The sequence below is a fragment of the Peromyscus maniculatus genome, chromosome 5 (assembly GCF_049852395.1).
Source record: "Peromyscus maniculatus bairdii isolate BWxNUB_F1_BW_parent chromosome 5, HU_Pman_BW_mat_3.1, whole genome shotgun sequence".
NCBI classification, from domain to species: Eukaryota; Metazoa; Chordata; class Mammalia; order Rodentia; family Cricetidae; genus Peromyscus; species Peromyscus maniculatus.
The window spans coordinates 44,426,661-44,447,924 of record NC_134856.1 but is presented as its reverse complement, the minus strand read 5'-3'; the positions used below and the strand labels follow the sequence as shown (position 1 = coordinate 44,447,924).

Below are 21,264 nucleotides of genomic sequence, written 5' to 3'. Positions count from 1 at the left end.
CACAGAGCCAATATCCGATGCAAAACACACAAGGGTTTATTGATAACAAACAAGCCCGGGCTTGGTCCATGCCCAACACTCTGACACAGCAGGTGGAGGAGGACGGCCCTGAGCTCTCAGTGTGAGGGGTTTTTAAAGGGAAAAACGGCAAGCAGGGTGGTACAAGCCTTTGCGTCATATGATTGGGTGAGGGTGTGTAACCTTTGAATTTACTGGTTGGGGGTTACAGTTATCATTTTTGGGCAGGCCTGGACAAGTTGCAGGCTTTGTCCTTGAGCTGCCATGGAGGCTGGCTGGCCTCACACATTCACATTGACCCATGCACGTAGCTCTAAGTTGGTGAGGGGTCCCAGACAGTAAACAACTGGCTGAACCTTGAGCGGTCAGAGTACAAGTACGTTGCAGAAAAGGAGCTATGGCAAGGACTTGTCTTTTGTTCATGGCCCTCCCAGAAACTGCTTGCTCAAGTCTGAGGAAACTGAAATTGAGGCCTGATCTCAGAGAAGACTGAGCAGCTTCTTGTGGTATCTGCTTGGCCCTTTCAGAAGCTGCCTTCAGGTCCCTGAGAAGTAGCCTCAGCAGCCATTATTGTAACCCAACAGGTCAGAGGTGTCATCCACAGCAGAGCTACTGGGAAACTAATAAAATATTACTCAGCTTTATGACCTCCAAAATTAGTCATTGCTATAATGAACTATAAACAACGAAAAGTTACATTTGAGGTTTCCCTCAGTTCCGCTGCCTCTAGATACCGCTTTCATTCTCTATAACTTACCCTAAATAATATAACCTAGAGCACATTTGCGGCTTTTTCTATAAGTAAACAATGTAGAAGAATTTATAAGAATAGGTAGTTGTCTTAGTTCCTGTTCTAGTGCTGTGAAGAGACACCATGATCAAGGCAACTCTTACAAAAGAAAACATTTAATTGAGGGCTTGCTTATACTTTCAGAGATTAGTCCATTATCATCACGGCAGGGAGCATGGAGGCAGGCAGGCATGGCGCTGGAGCAGTAGCTAAGAGCTACTACATCCTGATCTGTAGGCAGAGAGCAAGAGAGACAGAGAGACAGAGAGAGAGAGAGAGAGAGACAGACAGAGAGAGAGAGAGAGAGAGAGAGAGAGAGAGAGAGAGAGAGAGAGAGAGAGAGAGAGAGACTCTGGGCTTGGCATGGGCTTTTTTTTTTCATTTTTCTTTATTAAGAAATTTTCTACTCACTCCACATGCTATCCACAAATCCCCTTCCTCCCTCCTCCCACCCCCCAGCCCTCTTTTCCAAGCTACCCCACATCCCCACATCGAGGTCTCCCACGGGGAATCAGCAAAGCCCAGCAGGTCTAAGCCCCTTCCCACTGCACTAAGGCTGTGCAAGGTGTCACACCACAGGTATCGGATTCCAGAAGCCTACCCATAGACCAGGAACAGATCCAGATCTCCCTGCCTGGGTGCCCCCCAATTGGCATGGGCTTTTGAAACCTCAATGCCCATCACCAAGGATGCACTTCCTCCAACAAGGCCACACCTAATCCTTTCAAATAGTGCTACTCCCTGGTGAGTAAACATTCAACTATATGAATATGTAGGGGCCATTCTTATTCAAACCACCACATTCCACTCCCTGGCCCCATAGGCTTGTAACCATATCATAATGCAAAATGCATTTAGTCCAAATTCAAAAGTTCCCATAGTTTTTCACAGTCTCAACACTGCTTACAAGTCAGAAGTTCAAAGTATCTTCTGAGACTCATGGCAATCTCTTAACAGTAACTCTTTGTAAAATTAAAATCAAAGCACATCACATACTTCCAACATACAAAAGCACAGAGTATACATTACCATTCCGAAAGAGAGGAGAGAGATCATAGTGAGGAAACACTGGATCAAGACAAGACTAAAAATCAACTGGGCAAACTCCAAATCCTGAATCTCCAGATCTGAAATGTCTTTCAGACCTCCAACTCCTTTCCAGGGAGTTTAGGATTTTTCCAGGGTTTAGGATTTTTTATGGTTTTAAGATATTTTGTAGGGTCACAGTAAATATTCCTCCCTGTAGATGAATTATTCAAACTCTAGAAGATCCACAGGCAGAGATGAATTTGTAAAAGAAAGCTTAATTTTCAGGGCTTCTCATTTTGTAGAGGATAGGTCTACCAATGAACTGTATCCAATTCAAATGTGTGTGTGTGTGTGTGTGTGTGTGTGTGTGTGTACTGGGTCTCATGATTCTAAGACTGGCTAGGATGACCTTGAACTTCTAATCCTCCTGCCTCTACCTCCCAAGTGCTGGCATGACACACGTGTACTCTATATTGTTGGTTATGCACCGGCGCTGCTTGTGGCTGGCTGCCTCCTGCGGCGGCCATGCCAACGGAGGAGAGTGCTGGTTGGAAGAATCACAAGCCATGGTTACCTTTTCAGAGCTTTACTGGGAGAGGCGTGGGGGGGGGGGGGAGCAGCTGGAAGGAGAGAGAGCGGAAAGAGAAAGGGGAACACACAGAGGGCCTGCCTGCTTTTTAGGCTGGGATGCCATCGCAGGCTGGTGACATAATTAAGGACAGAATCCTTACACATATCCTTCTTGCTTGTTTTCTCCGTTGTGTTTAGCAACATGGGAAATGTGTTTATCTACTTGAAGTCTGCTGTGCACATGCCCAATTCAGAAGTTAGAGATCTGGGTAGACGTTGTATGCAGATCTATGGAGTGCCTTCTCTGGCTCCGCTCCTGGATGTTCCCTCTCACTCCAACCCCCCCCCCCATACACCCACTTTCCAGAAGTTATGAGCACTCCAAGCTTTGTTATCTGATTTTTTTTCTTTCTTTTCTCTCTGATTTCCCATCAAATCAGACTGAGTTTTTCTCCAAGTTTTAGCCACCACACATGGTGCCGTTTGGGGCCCGCTCTCAGTGCAAAAGTCACAAAACACTGGATACTCACCTAGTGTCCTGTCTTTCTCTCAATTATAAACTCCTCTTCTAAAGGAACATAGAGCAATGATTTCCTAAGTACAGAGTTTCTGTTCCATGTGATGGAAAAACCCCACAAATGGACAGTAGTATCAGAACATAATATCATGAATGTAATAAATCAATACAATTAATGTAATCAATGAATATCACAAATATAGTTATTGAATGAATACTGTGAGTGTAATCAATGAATACCACAAATGTAATTAAAATCATGAGTATAATTAATGAATATTGTGAGTGCAATTAATATCTTGAATGTAATTCATGCTACTGAATTGTGAACTTAAAAATGCTTACAATTGCCGGGCAGTGGTGGCACACGCCTTTTGTCCCAGCACTTGAGAGGCAGAGCCAGGCAGATCTCTGTGAGTTCAAGGCCAGCCTGGTCTACAGAGTGAGGTCCAGAAAAGGTGCAAAGCTATACAGAGAAACCCTGTCTCAAAAAACCAAAAAAAAAAAAAAAAAAGGTTACAACCCAGGGCCTTGCGCTAGCGCAAGGCTCTACCACTGACCTAAATCCCCAACCCCCAATCACCATACATTATATGTGTGTATGAAATTGAAGACAGCGATGTTCTAAAATAGAAAGTGGTAATAGTGTCATGGGCCCATGAGGATGCTGGACTAAAGTCTATCAAATTGTGCAAACAGGCAAATTGTACACCATGTGAATTATTTGTCAATAAAGATTTTATAAAAAACAAAAAACACCAACTCCTCTTCTAGTTTGGACCTGTCATTAGCTCCTTTCCATTGTCTTCAGTCAGCAAAATGAATGACTTTCTCCAGAGCCTGAAGCTAAGATCTGCTACAGCCAGAAACTTTCTTTGCCAGCTTTCTTTTCTTTCAAGTTACTTGGAGGTTTTGCATTTTAAAATACTAGCCTGGGGTGGTGGCGCACGCCTTTAATCCTAACACTCCGAGAGGCAGAGGCAAGCGAATCTCTGAGTTTGTAACCATTCTGGTTTACAGAGTGAATTCCAAAACAGTCAGGGCTACATAGAGAAACCCTGTCTCAAAACACCAAAAAATAAAATAAAATACCTTGCAGTGCTGGGTATTGAACTTATGGCCTTGTGCAAAAGTGCAAACACTCTGCCAATAGAGATATATCCCCGACCTTAAGTTTTACATTTTAAAGTATACATGCAGACCCACACAAGTAATTACTATCATGTTGTGTATAAACGAGCCCATAGTCTTGTTCTTTAATAGGAAAAGATCCATCCAAACAACTTTTGCTTGTTTTTATGGGGTTTTAAAAATGATTTGTTTTTATTATTTTTATTTATGTGTAGAGGTGTGTTTGTCTGCATGTGGGTACATACATGAAACTGGTTCCTCCAGAGAGCAGAGGTGTCAGATCCCTTGGAGCTGGATGCCTTACCTGGATGCTGGGAAACAAAGGGAAGAGCAGCAAGGAGTATTAACCACTGTCTTAATTAATGTTCCTATTGCTGTGAAGAGACACCACGACCATGGCAACTCTTATAAAGGAAAACATTTAATGGGGTGGCTTACAGTTTCAGAGGTCTAGTCCATTATCATCATGGTGGGCAGCATGCAGGCAGACATGGTGCTGGAGCTGAGAGTCCTACATCTTGATCATCAGGCAACAGGAAGTTGTCTGAGACACTGGGCGTGACTTGAATATATATGAGATCTCAAAACCTACCTCCACAGTGACACACTTCCTCAAACAAATCCATCCTATTCTAACAAAGCCGCACCTCCTAATAGTGTCACTCCCTATGAGCTTATGGGGACCAATTACATTCAAACTACCACAACCACTAAGTAATCTCTCCAGTCCCTTGTTTTTAAGGACAGATTCTTGTCTGTAGCCCAGGCTGGCCTGAAATTCACTGTGTAGCCCAGGCTTGTTCAAACTCAGTGATCCTGAGTTTGTCTCCTGAATACTGGGATGAGAGGTGTGAGCTAACACAAACAGCCAAGGGTTAAATTCCTTATGGAGATTATTATCTGCCCATGGCAATTTATAAACAAACCTCCCTGAACTAGTATCTTCCCATATATTTCTCTTCCATCATCTCCTGCCTTTGAGAGTCACAAATTCCTTCCCTTTGTGGCATGATTTCCCAATAGATTCATTTTTTTCTCTTGTTAACAATGCTGTATATAAAAGAACTCTAAGGCAGTGCTTCTTAATTTTTATTTTACTTTTAAGGCAGTGTCTTGTTTTATAAGTCAGACCAGCCTGAAACTCAGGCTCCTCCTGTAACGGCCTCCTGAGTGTTGGCAGTGCAGGGGGGGGGGGGGACCACAAGCAGCTAAGCCACTGCTTTGAGATGCTTTTCACGGAGTCTCTCCCACATGCTGGACACTGTCAAGCTTGGAATGCTTTGTTCTTCTCCAACTCATCTTTCATTCCAGGAGTCTGTCCCAACTGTGAGCTTAAAAGGGTAACTGGAAAAAATTACGTTTCCTCACCCAAAGCCATTAAGTGTGGATCATGATGACTATTTACCTTTCACTGAACAGCCCTTTACATTGTCTAAGTTTCTTTTACTGTGTGATGTAGTAGCAACGTATTATTATTTTTTTTATTTATTTTTATTTATTTATTTATTATATTTTTTTTCTTTAATATATATTTTATTTTACAATATCATTCAGTTCTACATATCAGCCATGGGTTCCCCTATTCTCCACCCTCCCACCCCCTCCTTTATTATTAAAGTACTGGGTCTTGAACCCAGGGCCTCACAGATGCTAGGCAAATGCTATACCACTGTGCTACACTTACTAATTTATCTATTCATCTATCTGTCTATCTATAATCTATCTATCTATTTTTTGAGACAGGGTTTCTCTGTCAAACAGCTCTGAATGTCCCAGAACTTGCTTTGCAGACCAGGCTGGCCTTGAACTCACAGAGATCTGCCTGCCTCTGCCTCCCAAGTTTTGGGATTAAAGGCATGGGCCACCACTGCTAACCCTAATTTCTTAATTAAAAATTTCCAGGAAATTACTCAATATTTGATAATGTGCTTATGTATTTTTTTGTTTGTTCATATTGTTTTGTTTTTTGAGACAGGGTTTCTCTGTGTAGCCTTGGCTGTCCGGAAACTCACTCTTAGACCAAGCTGGCCTTAAACTCACAGATATATGCCAGCCTCTGGATTAAAGGCATGTGCCACCACTGCCCACTCAATGTCCATGTAATCTTTAATGTGAAGAGTAATCCAGGACTGGAGAGATAGCTCAGTAGGGAAGAGGACCTGGGTTCAATTGCCAGCAGCCACATGGCAGTTCACAACTGTCTGTAATTCCAGTTCCAGGGAATCTGACAACTTCACACAGACATACATGCAAACAAAACATCAATGCACATGAAATATAAATAAATAAATAAATAAATAAATAAATAAATAAATAAATAAATAAATAAATAAATAAGAGAAAACCATAGAAAAGTATCTTTCTATTATTTATTGTGTCCTCTACTATCAATTTCACTAAAAATTGGCAGCTGAATTAATTTTTTTTAAAGTACAGTCTGTGCCTGTAGTTTTTGATTTTAAAAACCTATACGAGCTCTTCTTTCAGAAACATGCTGGAAAAATCTTACGTGACGATTTATACTTTCAGGCAATTTATTGGAGTAGTTTCAAGTTGAAGAAGTGCAAATTCTTTTTTTGACCATTGAAGACAAGCTGCTCAACCCTGTAAGAGAATATACGGACTCCAGAACTCTGGCGACAATATTTTGATATTGATATCATTGATAAACTACTATATTCTTTAACAAAGCCTTAGAGAGAGGCAGAGGAAGTCACTTTTAACATTTTCACTTTCATTAGAAAAATAGATGGCGAACTCTCTTCCTACCAGTCTTCTTCCGGCTCGCAGGTTCAAATGCAAACCGGTTTTTAAAAAAAAAGGAAGAAAATTCTCAGGCTCTACCCCGAAGGGTTGGGCACGAGATGACGGACATGGATTTCTACCAATTGTATGAGGTTTCTTCGCACGAGGTTCTCGCCGAGGAAGTATCAAGAGGTGGCCAATGAGAGCGTCACTATTTCAGCCAGCGGCGACCAATGGAAGAAGAAGAGAGGGTATTGGTCGCCGCCTGACCAATAGGCGCTCGCTGAGCCGCGGCTCGAGCCGGGCGCTGGAGGAGTCCCGGGGAGTTGTTTGGCGCGGGCGCGGTGAGTTTTGCGCGGCAACGACTGCAGAAGTCGCGGTCGTTCGGGGCGTCGGACTTGGTCCCTGCAGTTTGATGTGAGGCGGGTCCCTGCTTCTCCTCGGGCCTCGGGGCTCTGGATGCCGATTGTCTTCCCACGGCCCGTGCCTGGTCGCAGGGCCTAGTCAGGTAGGCTGAAGGCGGGCTGGGAACTCGGCGGTCTCCTTCGGCCCGGGGCTAAGGACCTTGAACCTTTTTCCTTCCGTCTCGAGGAATTGGGGGTCCGGGGGCGAGAAAGGCGGAAACGACGAGCTCCCCGGAAGGAGCTGAAGCGGGGTTCTGCTTGCGCCTTTGCGGGCCCCGTACGGAGTAGTTCTGCAGGGGCCTCCCGTGCTGCTCCAGCCCCAGGTCACTCGCGGTTTAACAGAACTGATGTTTTAACCACCACCGCGCCAGCGTCGCTGTGACGGGAAGTAGTTTCATTTTCTCTTCTGCAGGTGAACAGGTTTGGACAGACAGGTTAGGAAACAAACTTGAGGTTTTCCAAGTACTAAAGGGGGGGAGCCTGAATTTGAACCTAGGTCAGACTGAATCCCCACGGCCTCCCGACGTCCTGTGTGTTGGAACCGCCTCCTGGTTCCAAAGCGTCTTGTAAGATGGCAAGTTCACGTTTTGAGGGCCGCTGACATTTCGTGTCCATCACACTAGCGTTTTTGTAACGTGCCGACCGTAAAGAAGGCGGCGGGCCCGTGGGTTTGTTGTAGACAAAAATCCTAGGTTCGTGCACAGGATTTGGGAAAGGTCGTGTTTATTGCTTTCTACCAGTGCGATGAAGGAACTAACTTAATTGTAAACTTTAAATAGCCGCCTGTAAGAAGTAGTGTTCAGAGTGGACAGTGGTGTGTCCCTGGATTCTGCCTTTATTGATCCGATCCTGCCTTTTGTTCACATAAGTCTAAAGTAATGTCTCTAGAGTGCATCTATAAGTAACTCAGGCATGCTTGTTTGTGACGTCTCCCTCTGGAGCCCAGACTGACCTCAAATCTGAGGAACTCCTTCCGTCTCTGCCCCTCTTAAGGATGGAATTACTGTTGACACTAAGCAGCTGCAGGGCCTTTTAAGATAACTAGAACCACATTAAAAGCTTTACGTGTTTTTTGAGGAGTAGTGAAGAATTATTTTTTTAAGCATATCCCTTTTTTTTTTTTAAAGATTTATTTATTATGTATGCAATGTTCTGCCTGTGTGCCAGATCTCATTACAGGTGATTGTGAGCCACCATGTGGTTGCTGGGAATTGAACTCAGGACCTCTAGAAGAGCAGCCAGTGCTCTTAACCGCTGAGCCACCTCCCAGCAAAAAAATATATATATATACACATATATTTGCATTAAAAAGTTAAAATTGCTAGGTTGTTTGTTTGTTTGTTTTTAAATAGAAGTCTGCTGGAGTTTTAATAATGTCTAGGTCCTGGTATGTTCTTAGTTGTAGTTTTGGTTTATCATTTGGAGTTTTTTCCCTGTGTTTTGAGAAGTAGAGGATGCAGCACCAGCCATGAAGCCAATGCTGTGTGGAATTCTCTGCTGTTACCTTCCAGTTGAAATCAGAGCTGGTTGCTCTCTAGGCATGAGATGGGAGGAAATTCCATTTTAAAATATAGAACCATGCTGAAAATTAGAATAAGAAATTCTGTGCATTCATTACTCAGATCTAATGAGTCTTGGACTTTATTTTTTAGTTAATTAAAGTTGCTTATTAAAATAAGGTTTTGCTAAGTAGCTCAGGTTTCTGAAACCTGCTTTGTAGTTGAGGCTATCCCAGTTCACCATTCTCCTGCCTCTGTCCTCAGTCTGTTGGTGCTAGGATTACAGGTGTATCACCAAGGCCAGCAAGCTCCGCTCTGGTATAACTGCATATGTGCCGGGATTAATCCAAATACCTGTGTATACTAGGCTAGTACCAAGCTTCAGGCCCCAGTCTCACTTTCAGTTTTTCTCAAAGAAATTTAAATTTTATCTTGTAAATGTAAAAATGTCTTGTAAGAATGTCTTCTGTGGCTCTGCTGGGAGTAGATGGGTGGGTGGAGCTAGGTGGTAGAGCAGTACGCTTAGTGTATACAAGGCCCTGTGTTCAGTTCAGCCAGAATCATGTGTACCAAAAAATGGCATTTCTGTATATCCTTTGTCACTTTTGGTGCTGTGAAAGATTAATATTACCGGTTATGTACAGCATTTTGTTTGTTTTGATAAAAGCCTATATGTAGGTTGAGACAAGATGGCAGGGTTTCTGGGAGATTACTTTTGGATACAATAGTTAAGCCTCTCTGTTATAATATTTTGGGACATACTATGACTATAGGAAAATGGTTGTAAATGGTTTGGTTTGGTTTAGATTGGTTTGGTCTGGTTTATAGCCCAGGCTGGCCTTGAATTCATGGTGATCCTCCAGGCTCCAGAGTTGGTTGCCAAAACATTCCTTACTTCATTAACTTTTTAAAAAAAAAAATTTAATCCTCTGTTTTGCTAAAAAGAATTTTAAACAGAAATTCTGAAAGACTGGTTATATCAACTATATAACACTTTCTCAACCTATTTTACTAATATGTTTTACAAATACTGTATCCCTAGTGATGGCTCATGAGGCAATGGACTGTGATCTTCAAGTACCATTAGATGGTACTATAGAACAGACGACTCCAACTGAAGTCACCAGCCAAGGGGCGCCTCTCCTCCAGCCTACCTTTGCTGAAGTGGCCAATAGCCAAGGAGGAGCACTTGATCAGCCTGCACCCGCTGAAGTGGTCAGCAGCCAAGATGGACTCCCCGCTCCACAGCCTGTGCCACCAGCATCCATTGATTTGCCAGAGGAAGTACAACCCTCAGAAGGAAATATGGAGACTGTCAACCCAGGAACTTCAGAGCAGCGTAGACAGGGATCTGGTGCTAACCAGACTGTCCGAGCTGCTACGGCCGTTTCAATGAACAACTTCATCAGTGGGCTGCAGAGACTTCATAACATGCTGGAATTGCTGAGACCCCCAACTTCAAACCACAGTGTGGGGCCAGTGAGAATGAGGAGAAGAGCAGGATCCATTTTGAGGGCAAGAACTGGAGGGTCTCAGAGGCCACATAGTGCCAGGTAAAATATAAGTTAAATGATTGATGCCACTCTATGAATTGTGAAACTCAGGTTCTGGTCACACCCCCAGTGCTACCAAAGTTAACATTTCAGAATCCCCACTTCTGGTAGATTGGATAAAATTAGTACTTACCTTTTTACTTCTTTTAGTATTGAGCAGGTGGTTTCAGTGATTTGCTTTGAAAGCTAGAGGGAAGTGTGTAAGCAGCAGTGTTTATTGATGGTTGGCCCCTTTTATTTATTATTATTTCTTTATTTATTGTGTACAGTGTTCTGTCTGCATGTATGCCTGCAGGCCAGAAGAGGGCACCAGATCTTACTATAGATGGTTGCAAGCTACCATGTCGTTGCTGGGAATTGGATTCATGACCTGGAAGAGCAGTCAGTGCTCTTCACCTCTGAGCCATCTCTCCAGTCTCCACCCCTACCCCTTTTATTTTTTAATTAAAATGTTTTCAAATATGCATGGAGTGTGTACCTTCGTGTGCATGGGTATTGAGGCAGGGTCTCATTTGAACCTAGAATTCTCTCATGTGGCCAGTTTAGCTAACTAGCTTGCTCTAGGAATCTCTTGTCTCCATGAATTACAAGTGGCCCTCTCCACATTTCCCTCTCCACATTTACACATTCTGGGTATTTGAATTCTGGTCCTTATGCTTGAATGGCAGGTGATTTACCTGCTGAGCCTTCTTCCCAACTATGGTGTGCCCCTCCCCCCTTTAAGATTGATTAATTTTTAAATTCTGGGCATTTTGGTGCATGCCTTTAATCCCAGCCCTTGGCAAGCAGATCTCTGTGAGCTTAAAGTTAGCATGGTCTTCATAGACCCTGTCTCAAAAAACAAAAATGTTTAATTTAATTATGGGAGGTGGATTGTAGAATAGATGTTGAAAGATGTGTCGGCCAAGCCATTTGACTGATAGCCATGTAACTTCTCTGCAAAGTGAGTAAACCTGAAAGCCCAAGGCTCTACAGTTTATTGGAAAGAACCTGCATTCTGTAACAAGATAAATATGATACTAAAACATTTTTCTCTGTTACTGTATTTTGAGCAAATTCTACACTAAATTCATATAACCGAATTTTCCTAAGACTGGTTGCTTCAGACTTCTGAACTATATTTTTCTTTGTTTGAAAGTAGGGTCTTTTTGTTTTGTTTTTACATGTACTTACCCATGTATGTGTACACACTCATGCCACAGCACGGATGTGTAGGTTAGAAGACAATTTGCTGGAGTTGGGTCTGTCATACTTATGAGTCCCCAGTGAAACTCAAATGATTGGCTTGCTCAGCCATCTCACCAGCATTGGGTAGGGTGTTTTCACCAAAAACAACCATTGGTTGGTTTTGGTGGTTTTTTTTGTTTTGTTTTGTTTTGTTTTGTCCCAATGAGATAATGTCTTATTATATAGCTCAGGCTGGTCTGGTAACAGCCGCCTGCTTTCACTTCCCAAGTACTGAAATTATAAGTGTTGCCGCCCTTCTGGCTTCTGAATTTCTGAAATTTAGATGAATTTCTTGCTGTAGTGTAGTGTTTGCCATTGATTCATCTGATAGACTCCTTGGGGACAAAATGAGCAGCATCTGCCTTAGATGTAGCAAAGAGGCTAATTTGGGGAAAAAATTAAATAGTGAGCTGATCTTCCCAACAGACCCCTAAGCCAAGGTTACAAACTATTCTGCTTGATTCTAGCTGCCAAAGGCATCATTCATTCATCAAATAGTATAATATGTACATTTGAATTTTACCCTAGAGATAGATCAGAGTACCTGTTATCACACAGCTAAGGAAGGTTAGGACTATAGATGATAAAGAAAACTTAAATGTGTCAAGAACAGGGTGGGTTGAAGAGATGGCTCAGCACTTGGCTGCTCTTCCAGAGGACCAGGATTTGATTCCTAGTATTCACCTAGCTGCCAACAACCATCTGTAGCCCCAGTATCAAAGGATCTGATGTCCCTCTTCTGGCTTTTGTACTACTTGTAGGTGGTTCACAGACATACATGCAGGCAAAGTGCCATAAATGTAAAAAAAAAAAAAAAAGAAATCGTAAGAGGACAGCTATATGTGGTACATGCCTTTAATCCCAACACTTTTTAGTTCCATAATCCGGATACCTTATCCTCAAACAAAGCCAGGTAGTGGTGATGCATACCTTTAATCCCTGCACTTGGGGAGGCAGAGACAGGTAGACCTCTGTGAGTTCAAGGATAGCCTATTGAGGCTACATAGTGAGATCCTGTTTAAAAATGGGGTGGGGAGGACACAAAGTGTTCTTATGAAATTCTTTAGGATTGGAGCTGGAGATCCAGCCCAGGAACTCTGGACCTTGTACTTACTAGGTAGGCACTTGACCAAAAAAATGGCAGAATAAGGACTCGAGAAAATTTTCTCCCTAGAGTAGTAAGGTACTAGTAAGATATGAATCAAGTTTTTATAACTGAGAATTAACCAAATGTCTAGTAATCTAGGGAGTGACTAGTGAATCACTAGTCACAAAACAAGTGAATCTTGGTCCATTTTGTAGTGTTCCCTATTCTCATCCCTTTGTCCAGACCCATGGTAGCCTTGAAAATAGACTGACAGCCACCCACGGGGATCTCAGTGCTGTCAGAATACAAGGTCTGTTTGGAGAGAATCCTCATTATGTGATCTGCTTGGTGGTTGGTTTCCTAAAAGACCCCATGATTAAAGTATATTTAACCAGTATTTGCCTAATCCATTTTTTTCTTAAAGTTTTATTTTTAAGAATTTATTTTTAGGGCTAGAGAGATGGCTCAGAGGTTAAGAGCACTGGCTGCTCTTCCAGAGGTCCTGAATTCAATTCCCAGCACCCACATGGAGGCTCACAACCATCTATAATGAGATCTGGTGCCCTCTTCTGATCTGTAGTCATACATATTGTATACTAAATAAATAAATCTTTTAAAAAAAAAGAATTTACTTTTATTATTTTAAATTATGTGTCTGTGGGTGTCTTTTAAATTTAAATTCTTGTGTGTAGGTATATGCATGAGAGTCCAGGTACTCAAAGAGACTAGAGGCGTTGAATCCCCTATAACTGGAGTTATAGATGGTTGTGAGCCTCCATGTGGGTGCAGGGAACTGAACCCTGGTTCTCTGGAAGACTCTTAACCACTGAGCTATCTTTCCAGCCCAGTTAGATTTATTTTCAAATATATGATTATTTGCCTGTGAGCATGTGTGTGCGCCTTGTGCCTGGTGCCCATCAAAGTAAGGAGAGGCATCAGATTTCCTAAAAGTGGCCTTACAGATAGTTGTAAGCTGCCGTGTGGGGGCTAGGAAACAAACCCGGGTCCTTTGTAAGAGCAAAGTTTAAGTGCTGTTTGTTACCTGCTGAGCTGTCTCTCTAGCCCTATAATATGTTATTTTTCGACTCAGCTTTCAACGGAAGTATTTCATGGCCTTGAAATAGATTGAAATAACTAGGAATTGTCTTCACATCATCAGAGATTATTCTTTTGTCTGTGTACATACAGGTTGAGAACCCCAGTATACGCCTACTTTCAGGTAAGCAGGTCTCAGCCCTACGTACCAGCCACTGCTCCTGATTCAGAGACTAGGAATGTGACGTCAGGTACTGAGTCTGACAGTGACAGCGTTGCGGAAAATGAAGAGGCTGTTGTCCACACAGAACAACCTGAAGCCAACGCTCCAGGTCGGTGTTGTATTCAGATTGTGTTCCCAAAATAAATCCTCATAGCATAGGTAGCTTTCACCGGCTGTGGTGGCATTAAAAGACTGTCACATAATTTTCTGTGATTTGTGTTCCAACAAATCAGTCCCTTTGTAATGACACTTTACATTCCTTTTCACTTTTTTATACTTAAGTGATCTACCTGAGATAGTTACTGACTGCCATGCTAAGCCAGTTATTAGATCCCTTTAATAATGGCTAGACCAAGAGTAGGCTGACACCTCCAAAATGTCTCTTCATGCCAATGTTCAGGACTACATCATTTTTAAAGATAAAACTACAAGCTGGGCGGTGGTGGCGCACGCCTTTAGTTCCAGCACTCGGGAGGCAGAGGCAGGCGGATCTCTATGAGGTCAAGGCCAGCCTGAGCTACAGAGTGAGTTCCAGGAAAAGCACAAAGCTACACAGAGAAACCCTGTCTTGGGGGGAAAAAAAAGGATAAAACCACAATTACATTAGTGTTAGAGGGAATTGGAGTGAGTAACCTTGTAACATCTGTCTTTTCCAGAATTTAGCAATATTTTCCAGACACAACATGACAGTTATTGATGTATACATCCTCTAGTTGTTTTAGTTTTATGTTTTAGCTTGCACAGATGTTTAATTATTTTGGCTAATATATCTGGACCATGGTCAGGGTCATGGACAGTCCCAAAAGTATTGCCAAGGTGGATGTGGCTAGGAGGCTGCAATAGGACAATGTGAATGCAAGGTCAGCTTGGGTTATATAATGATAAATTCAGCAGTCTTGAGTTGTGCCTTTCATTTCTTAGTATATTATATTTTGTGTAAATAGAATTTTATTTAGCAGTTGGTGAACAGAGACCCCTAAAATAGATAGCCTGCTTACATTTAAAACCTACTAATACCCAGATTGTATTCTTTCAATACCTTTTCCCTTAAAAATTTTTTTAGATATTTTTAAAGTTTATTTTATGTTTATGAATATTTTGTTTGCACATATGCCCAAGGTGATTAGAACAGTGCATTGGATTCTCTGAAACTTGAGTTATATCAATGGTTGTGAGCCACCATGTGGCTGCTGGGAGCTGAACTCCAGTCCTCTGCAAGATTAGCAAGTGCTCTTAACTGCTTAGCCATATCTCCAGACTCTGCTTTTGGTCTTTTGGTTTTTGAAGACACGGTTTCTCTGCGTAACAGCTCTGGCTGTCCTGGAACTCACTTTGTAGTCCAGGCTAGCCTCGGAGTCAAAGAGATCTGCTTGCTTCTGCCTCTTGAGTGCTGAGATTTAAGGTGTGCACCACCACTGCCCAGCCATGATGTCTTATTTGTAGCATGTATAGTTATTTTTACTGCATGTTCCTCATTGTCCTTTGGAATTGTTGGTAGGAATAATTTTGTGTCCAAGATTAGAAAAACTTTTTTTCAACTGTTGCGGCGCACATCTTTAATCTCAGCACTTGGGAGGCAGAAGCAGGCAGATCTCTGTGAGTTCAAGGCCAGCATGGTCTACAGAGCAAGTTCCAGGACAGCCAGAGCTACACAGAGAAACCCTGTCTCGAAAAACAAACATACTATATATATAATATATATAATATTATATTATATTATATATATTATATATATAATATATATATAAAGATGAGAATCAACTGTAAAGAGCAACTTTAAAACTATTGAGGAATTTTTAATGTAAACTAGATTATTATTATTAGATGGTATTAAGGAATTACTATTAATTATTCAAGGTATATTAATGATACAGTATTTATATAAAAAGGTTTTTAGTAGTATTGTAAAGTATTTTACAAGTGTATTGACACTTTAAGGTTTGTCTGGTATTCAAACATACATAAAACAATGTAATAGGGCTTAAGAATTTTGTGAGTTTTTTTATATTTTTTAGGTAATTTTTATTTGTATAAATGTATTGCCTGCATATATGCCTACTGCCCAAGAGGGTATTGGGTTCTCTGGAACTAAAGTTAGGATGGCTGTGAGCTATCATGTGGATGCTGGGAACTAAACCTGGGTCTTCTGCAAAAATAACCAGTGCTCTAAACCACTGAGCCATCTCTCTAGCCACTGATTTGCTTTTTAAATTGGATATTTGTGGGTAATACTGTTTTGTCTACTTATGGAATGTCCAAAATAAGTAAATAATAATAATAAAACACTGATGCTGTATGGTAGAATTGACATTCTTTTGCAAGAATACTACAAATTCAGATGGACAGCTGCAGTGAGGCTTCTTTGTTAGCGTCTCTTACCTAACTTCTGTCTTTCATATATTGTCGATGCTACCATTTCTGGATACAACTTGGCAGAACAAGGAGTTATCTCAACAGAGCAAGAAGCTACATCTGTCACAGGAGGTGATGCAGTTCCTGAAGCGGTAACATGAATTTTCTTCTTCCTTTTTCCCCACATTCTTTTGTCTTGATATAAGATCTTACCTGAAGTTAGTCTGGCTTTTAACATAGGATCCTCCATCCTTGGCCTACTAAGTGCTAGAGTTTCAAGCATATGCCACCACATCCAGTTTGAACATCCTTTTAAATGAAAGTTAAGATTTTCATTTTAAATGAGCCTACAGGTTAAATTGGAAAGCTTTGCAGGCTTTGCGGATGAAAATTCCAGATGTGATTTCTATTTCAGTTATTCATTGTGTGATTGCTTCTTTGCTTTTTTTTTTTTTTTTTCTTCCTGAGACAAGGTTTCTCTTGTGTAGCCCTGGCTGTCCTGGAACTCGATCTGTAGACCAGGCTGGCCTCTCAGAGATCTGCCTCCCAAGTGCTGAGATTAAAGGTGTGCACTACCACCTGGCTGTGACTGCTTTTTTTGTTTTGTTCTGTTTTTCGAGACTGGGTTTCTCTGTGTCATTTTGGAGCCTGTCCTGGAACTGGCTCTGTAAACCAGGCTGGCCTCAAACTCATAGAGTTCTCACTATGTAATCCTGGCTTTGCCTGGATCTCATTGTATAGACCAGGCTGACCTCAAATTCATAGAGATCCTCCTGCCTCTACCTCACAAGTGCTGACATTAAAGGCCTGCACCACCAGGCCTTGCACTGTTAGTGTGTTTGCTTGTGTTAGGACAGTCTTGCTATGTAGCCCAAGCAGGCCTTGTTTCAGTGTTTGTGTGTTTCTCATCATAGGACACATTTTAGTCACCTCCCTGTTATGCACACTGTTGCTCTTTTTTCCCTCCTTTTAAAGTTTTTCTGATATAAGTCAAGAACATCCTTGGACAGTTAACAGATAGTTGTGATTATATTCATGAGATATATTTCTAGAAGAGGTTGCTATATCAAAGGAAAGTATGTGTTAATTTTGATAGATGAAACTTGCATTTGAAAATTTATGCAACCTAATACCCACACCAACAGTATGTAAGCATGTCTGATTTTCTTTTCTCATTGAGACAAGGTCTTGTTCAATACTCCTGGTTGGCTTACTAAGTAGCTTAGGGTGGTCTTTGAATTTGTAGCAATGCTCCTGTCTTGGGCTCCCAAATGCTGAGATAATAAACATATATCTACAGTAGTGATTGGTATCATCAGGTAGCAATTTATGCCTGTATAGTAAATAAAAAAGTTTCTCTAGTTGCATTTAGTAACTATAAATGATTGCTTATTGATCAGTGTGTGTATTTTGTTAAGATTTTTATGTTCTTTGTTTTCTCATATTTACCTTTGACTGGAATGTCTATAGAAGTTAATAATCAGTTTAATTTTGCATGTATAAAGAACCTCCTTGGTATTCGGGAGGCAGAGGCAGGTAGATCTCTGTGAGTTCAAAGACAACCTGGTTTACAGAGTATGTTCTGGGACAGCCAAAGCTGTTATTCAGAAAACAACTATCTTTTTTCTATCGAAAAACAAAAAGTAAAAAAGTTTTTTAAAAAGAACCTTCTGCGGGACTGGAGGGATGGCTCAGAGGTTAAGAGCACTGGCTGCTCTTCTAGAGATCCTGAGTTCAATTCCCAGCAACCACATGGTGGCTCACAATCACCTGTAATGACATCTGGTGCCCTCTTCTGGTGTTCAGGTACATGCAAGCAAGCAGAACACTGTATAGATAATTTAAAAAAAAAAAAAAAGAGAACCTTCTGGACTTGAACAAGGATGACACCAGTAGACATGCTGATGTAGAAGAGGGCAAGCTGGTGAGTGGTCTTCAGCCCTAGACAGAACTGTAGGCAACTGGAGAATGCTGAAAGCAGGAGAAATGGTCTTCTCTAGAGGAGCCAAGTGGTGGTCAGTACTAACGGTCAGCCTGAAACACACATACAAGTGACATCATGTGACTGAGCAGGCTGTGTTTATATTTTGTATGTGTTATGTGTGCATACATACAGATATATGTATTATACACACATGTACACGTGTAACAACAAAGAAAAAGAGGACATACAGGAGGGGTTAGTAGTGCACTTGATTCAATGCCAGTCTAGGCTATAAATCAAGACTCTGTCTCCAAAAAGTAAAACTACCTACTACCTGGTATTGATTTTTGTTTATCATGGTAGTTTCCAGATTGTTTTTGCTTCACTTTCTATAGCTTTGAACTGGTAACTGTGTTTCTTTGTTTGAATTGGAAAAGAAAGAAAATCAAAGAATTTTGCAAGATCAAAAATAGGGGACCAGAGAGGTAGCTCTTCTACTGGTAAAGGCACGCCCTGAGACTCACATTGTGGACAGAGAACAAACCCCCAAAAGTTGTCTTCTTAACCCCACATGAAATAATGAATGAATGAAAACAAAAGGTATGTCAGGTGTGGTGGTACGTGCTTGTAATCCCAGCACTCAAAAGGCTAAGTTGAGAGAATCTGAATTTGAGGCTAGTATGGTTCAATATTCAAGCCCTTTCTCAACAGCAAAAAAATCAGTATTAATGGGATATAGCTTAATGGTAAAAAGACATGTTTAGCATGTGTAAGGTTCCACCTCACGCCAGGCGGTGGTGCACCGCCTTCAATCCCAGCACTCGGGAGGCAGAGGCAGGCGGATCTCTGTGAGGTCAAAGCCAGCCTAGGCTGCAGAGTGAGTTCCAGGAAAAATGCAAAGCTACACAGAAAACCCTGTCTTGAAAAACCAAAAAAACAAAAACAAAACAAACAAAAAAAAAGGTTTTACCCCAGGGGCTAGAAAGATGACTCAGCAGTTAAGAGCATTGGCTGTTCTTCCAGAGGACCCGGGATTCAATTCCCAGCACCCACATGGCAGCTCACCACTGTCTGTAACTCAAGTTCCAGTGGATCTGACTCCCCCACAAAGATATGCAGGTCAAACACCAATGCATATTTAAAAAAAAAGTTCCACCTCACCCCCCAGAAGTAAATAGTATATATAGTATACAATGTATATTTTGTCAGATTGTATTTTATAAAAACGACATGTGTCTAGTAGGTGTTGCACATTCTTTGCAGCTTTTCAGTTAGATTTATATCGTTTTGGTGCAGTTTTATTTGGTAGTTTGCATATGAGACTTGTTTTTGCACTTTGTCACCTGAATGCATTTCAACTTTGATCCAGCAGTCTCCCCAGAAACCCAAGGTTCTGCCTTCTGTGGATGATGAAGAAGGGGAAACTTGCACAATATGTTTGGAGCAGTGGACCAGTGCTGGGGACCACCGGCTCTCAGCCTTACGCTGTGGGCACCTCTTTGGATATAGATGCATTTCTAAGTGGCTCAAAGGACAAACACGAAAATGTCCTCAGGTAAGGACCGTAAACAAGGACTATGCATTAAATCAGAATCCCTAGAACCATACTGATTGTGTCTCATTGGACTCTTTAGTGCAACAAGAAAGCCAAGCACAGTGACATCGTTGTCCTTTATGCCCGATCCCTCAGAGCTTTGGACACAAATGAACAGGAGCGCATAAAAAGGTAGGTAAGGGCTGGTGAGGTAGTTTAGTGGGTAAAAGCACTTGCTTCTAAACCTTACTCAGAAAATTGAATAACCAGGTCTTACATGATGGAACAAAGAACTGACTCCTGCAGGTTGTCCTCTGACCTCCACATAACACACAGTAAATGTGGTAAAAGGGGGAAAAAGTTTTAAAATCTGCCTCACTAGACTTTCTTGACTTCTTTTTGTTTGTTATTTCTTGGGGTTTTTTTTTTTTTTTTTTTTTTTCTCCGAGACAGGGTTTCTCTGTGTAGCTTTGCGCCTTTCCTGGAACTCACTTGGTAGTCCAGGCTGGCCTCGAACTCACAGAGATCCGCCTGCCTCTGCCTCCTGAGTGCTGGGATTAAAGGCGTGCACCACCAACGCCCGGCGTTTCTTGGGGGTTTTGTTGTGTGTTTTTGTTTTCAAGACAGTATCTGTATAGTCCTGATTATCCTGGAACTCACTCTGTAGAGCAGGCTGGCTTCAAATTCACAGAGATCTGGCTGCCTCTGCCTCTCCTGAGTGATAGAATTAAAGGTGTACACCACCACTGCTGCCTGGCTAGACTTCTCCAGTTCTCTATGGTGCCCGTTTAACACTCTGCTACCTGTACAAGCCTTTGGCTCCTCGTAGTACTAGGAGGTTGCACATATTCAGTGCGAGGTCCTTTTCTTTATCTGGAGGCACTCTTTGCTTCTTCTTAAACATATCTGATAAGGAAATTATCCATCTACTTTTGTTATGACCCTGGGGTTTTACTTACTTCTGACTTGGGATTTCTGAGGATCATTGAAGTTATGATCTTAGACACTGTTATTACATAATCACATTCTGCATGATTTGTTGTCTATACAGTATTAAAAATGTGAGGCTGGGAGCCAGAGGTGGTGGCACATACCTTTAATCCCAGTATTCAGGAGGCAGAAGCAGGCAGATCTCTGTGAGTTTGAGACCAGCCTGGTCTGTATAGAGTTCTAGGATAGTCATGGCTACAAAGGCCATGTCTCCAAAAAATAAAAATAAAAAATGTGAGGATGAGGGTGGGAAGTATAGCTTGGTGGTAGAGCACTTGCTTAACATTGCAAGGCCCTGGATTTCATCTGAGCACTGGGGGATAAAAAAAAAAATTTGAGTCAAGATCTGGTTTGGCATGATTGTCCACAACTGTAATTTTAGTAGTTTGGAGGCTAATGCAGAACTGTGGGAAATTAAAAACCAGCCTGAGCAAATAATGAGCTCTAGGCCATCTTTTTATTTGTTTGTTTGGGTTTTTGGTTTGGTTTGGTTTAGGATTTATTTATTTATTTAATTTTTTTTATTTATTTTTTTTTTTTGAGACAGACTCTTACTATGTACCTCTGGCTGTCCTGGAACTCACTTATGTAGATCAGGCTGGCCTTAAACTCAGAGATCTGTCTGCTTCTGCCCCA

General features: G+C 41.6%; 1 protein-coding gene across 4 annotated transcripts in view; it reads left to right on the top strand.

Moving 5' to 3' along the window:
* Positions 1-7,034: 7,034 nt before the first annotated feature.
* Rfwd3 (ring finger and WD repeat domain 3) overlaps positions 7,035-21,264 on the top strand; it is a 34,257-nt gene continuing 20,027 nt past the window's right edge. The window contains exons 1-6 of one of the 4 annotated variants that reach the window (XM_015992920.3): positions 7,035-7,144; positions 9,746-10,256; positions 13,759-13,937; positions 16,265-16,332; positions 19,474-19,659; positions 19,739-19,830. In XM_015992920.3, the coding sequence (XP_015848406.1) occupies positions 9,748-10,256; positions 13,759-13,937; positions 16,265-16,332; positions 19,474-19,659; positions 19,739-19,830 (1,034 nt within the window). In that variant the 5' untranslated portion in view covers positions 7,035-7,144; positions 9,746-9,747. Of the gene's footprint in view, positions 7,309-9,745; positions 10,257-13,758; positions 13,938-16,264; positions 16,333-19,473; positions 19,660-19,738; positions 19,831-21,264 lie in introns of all 4 variants that reach the window. The other 3 variants (XM_076572166.1, XM_042277723.2, XM_006974090.4) reach the window with 3 other exon arrangements.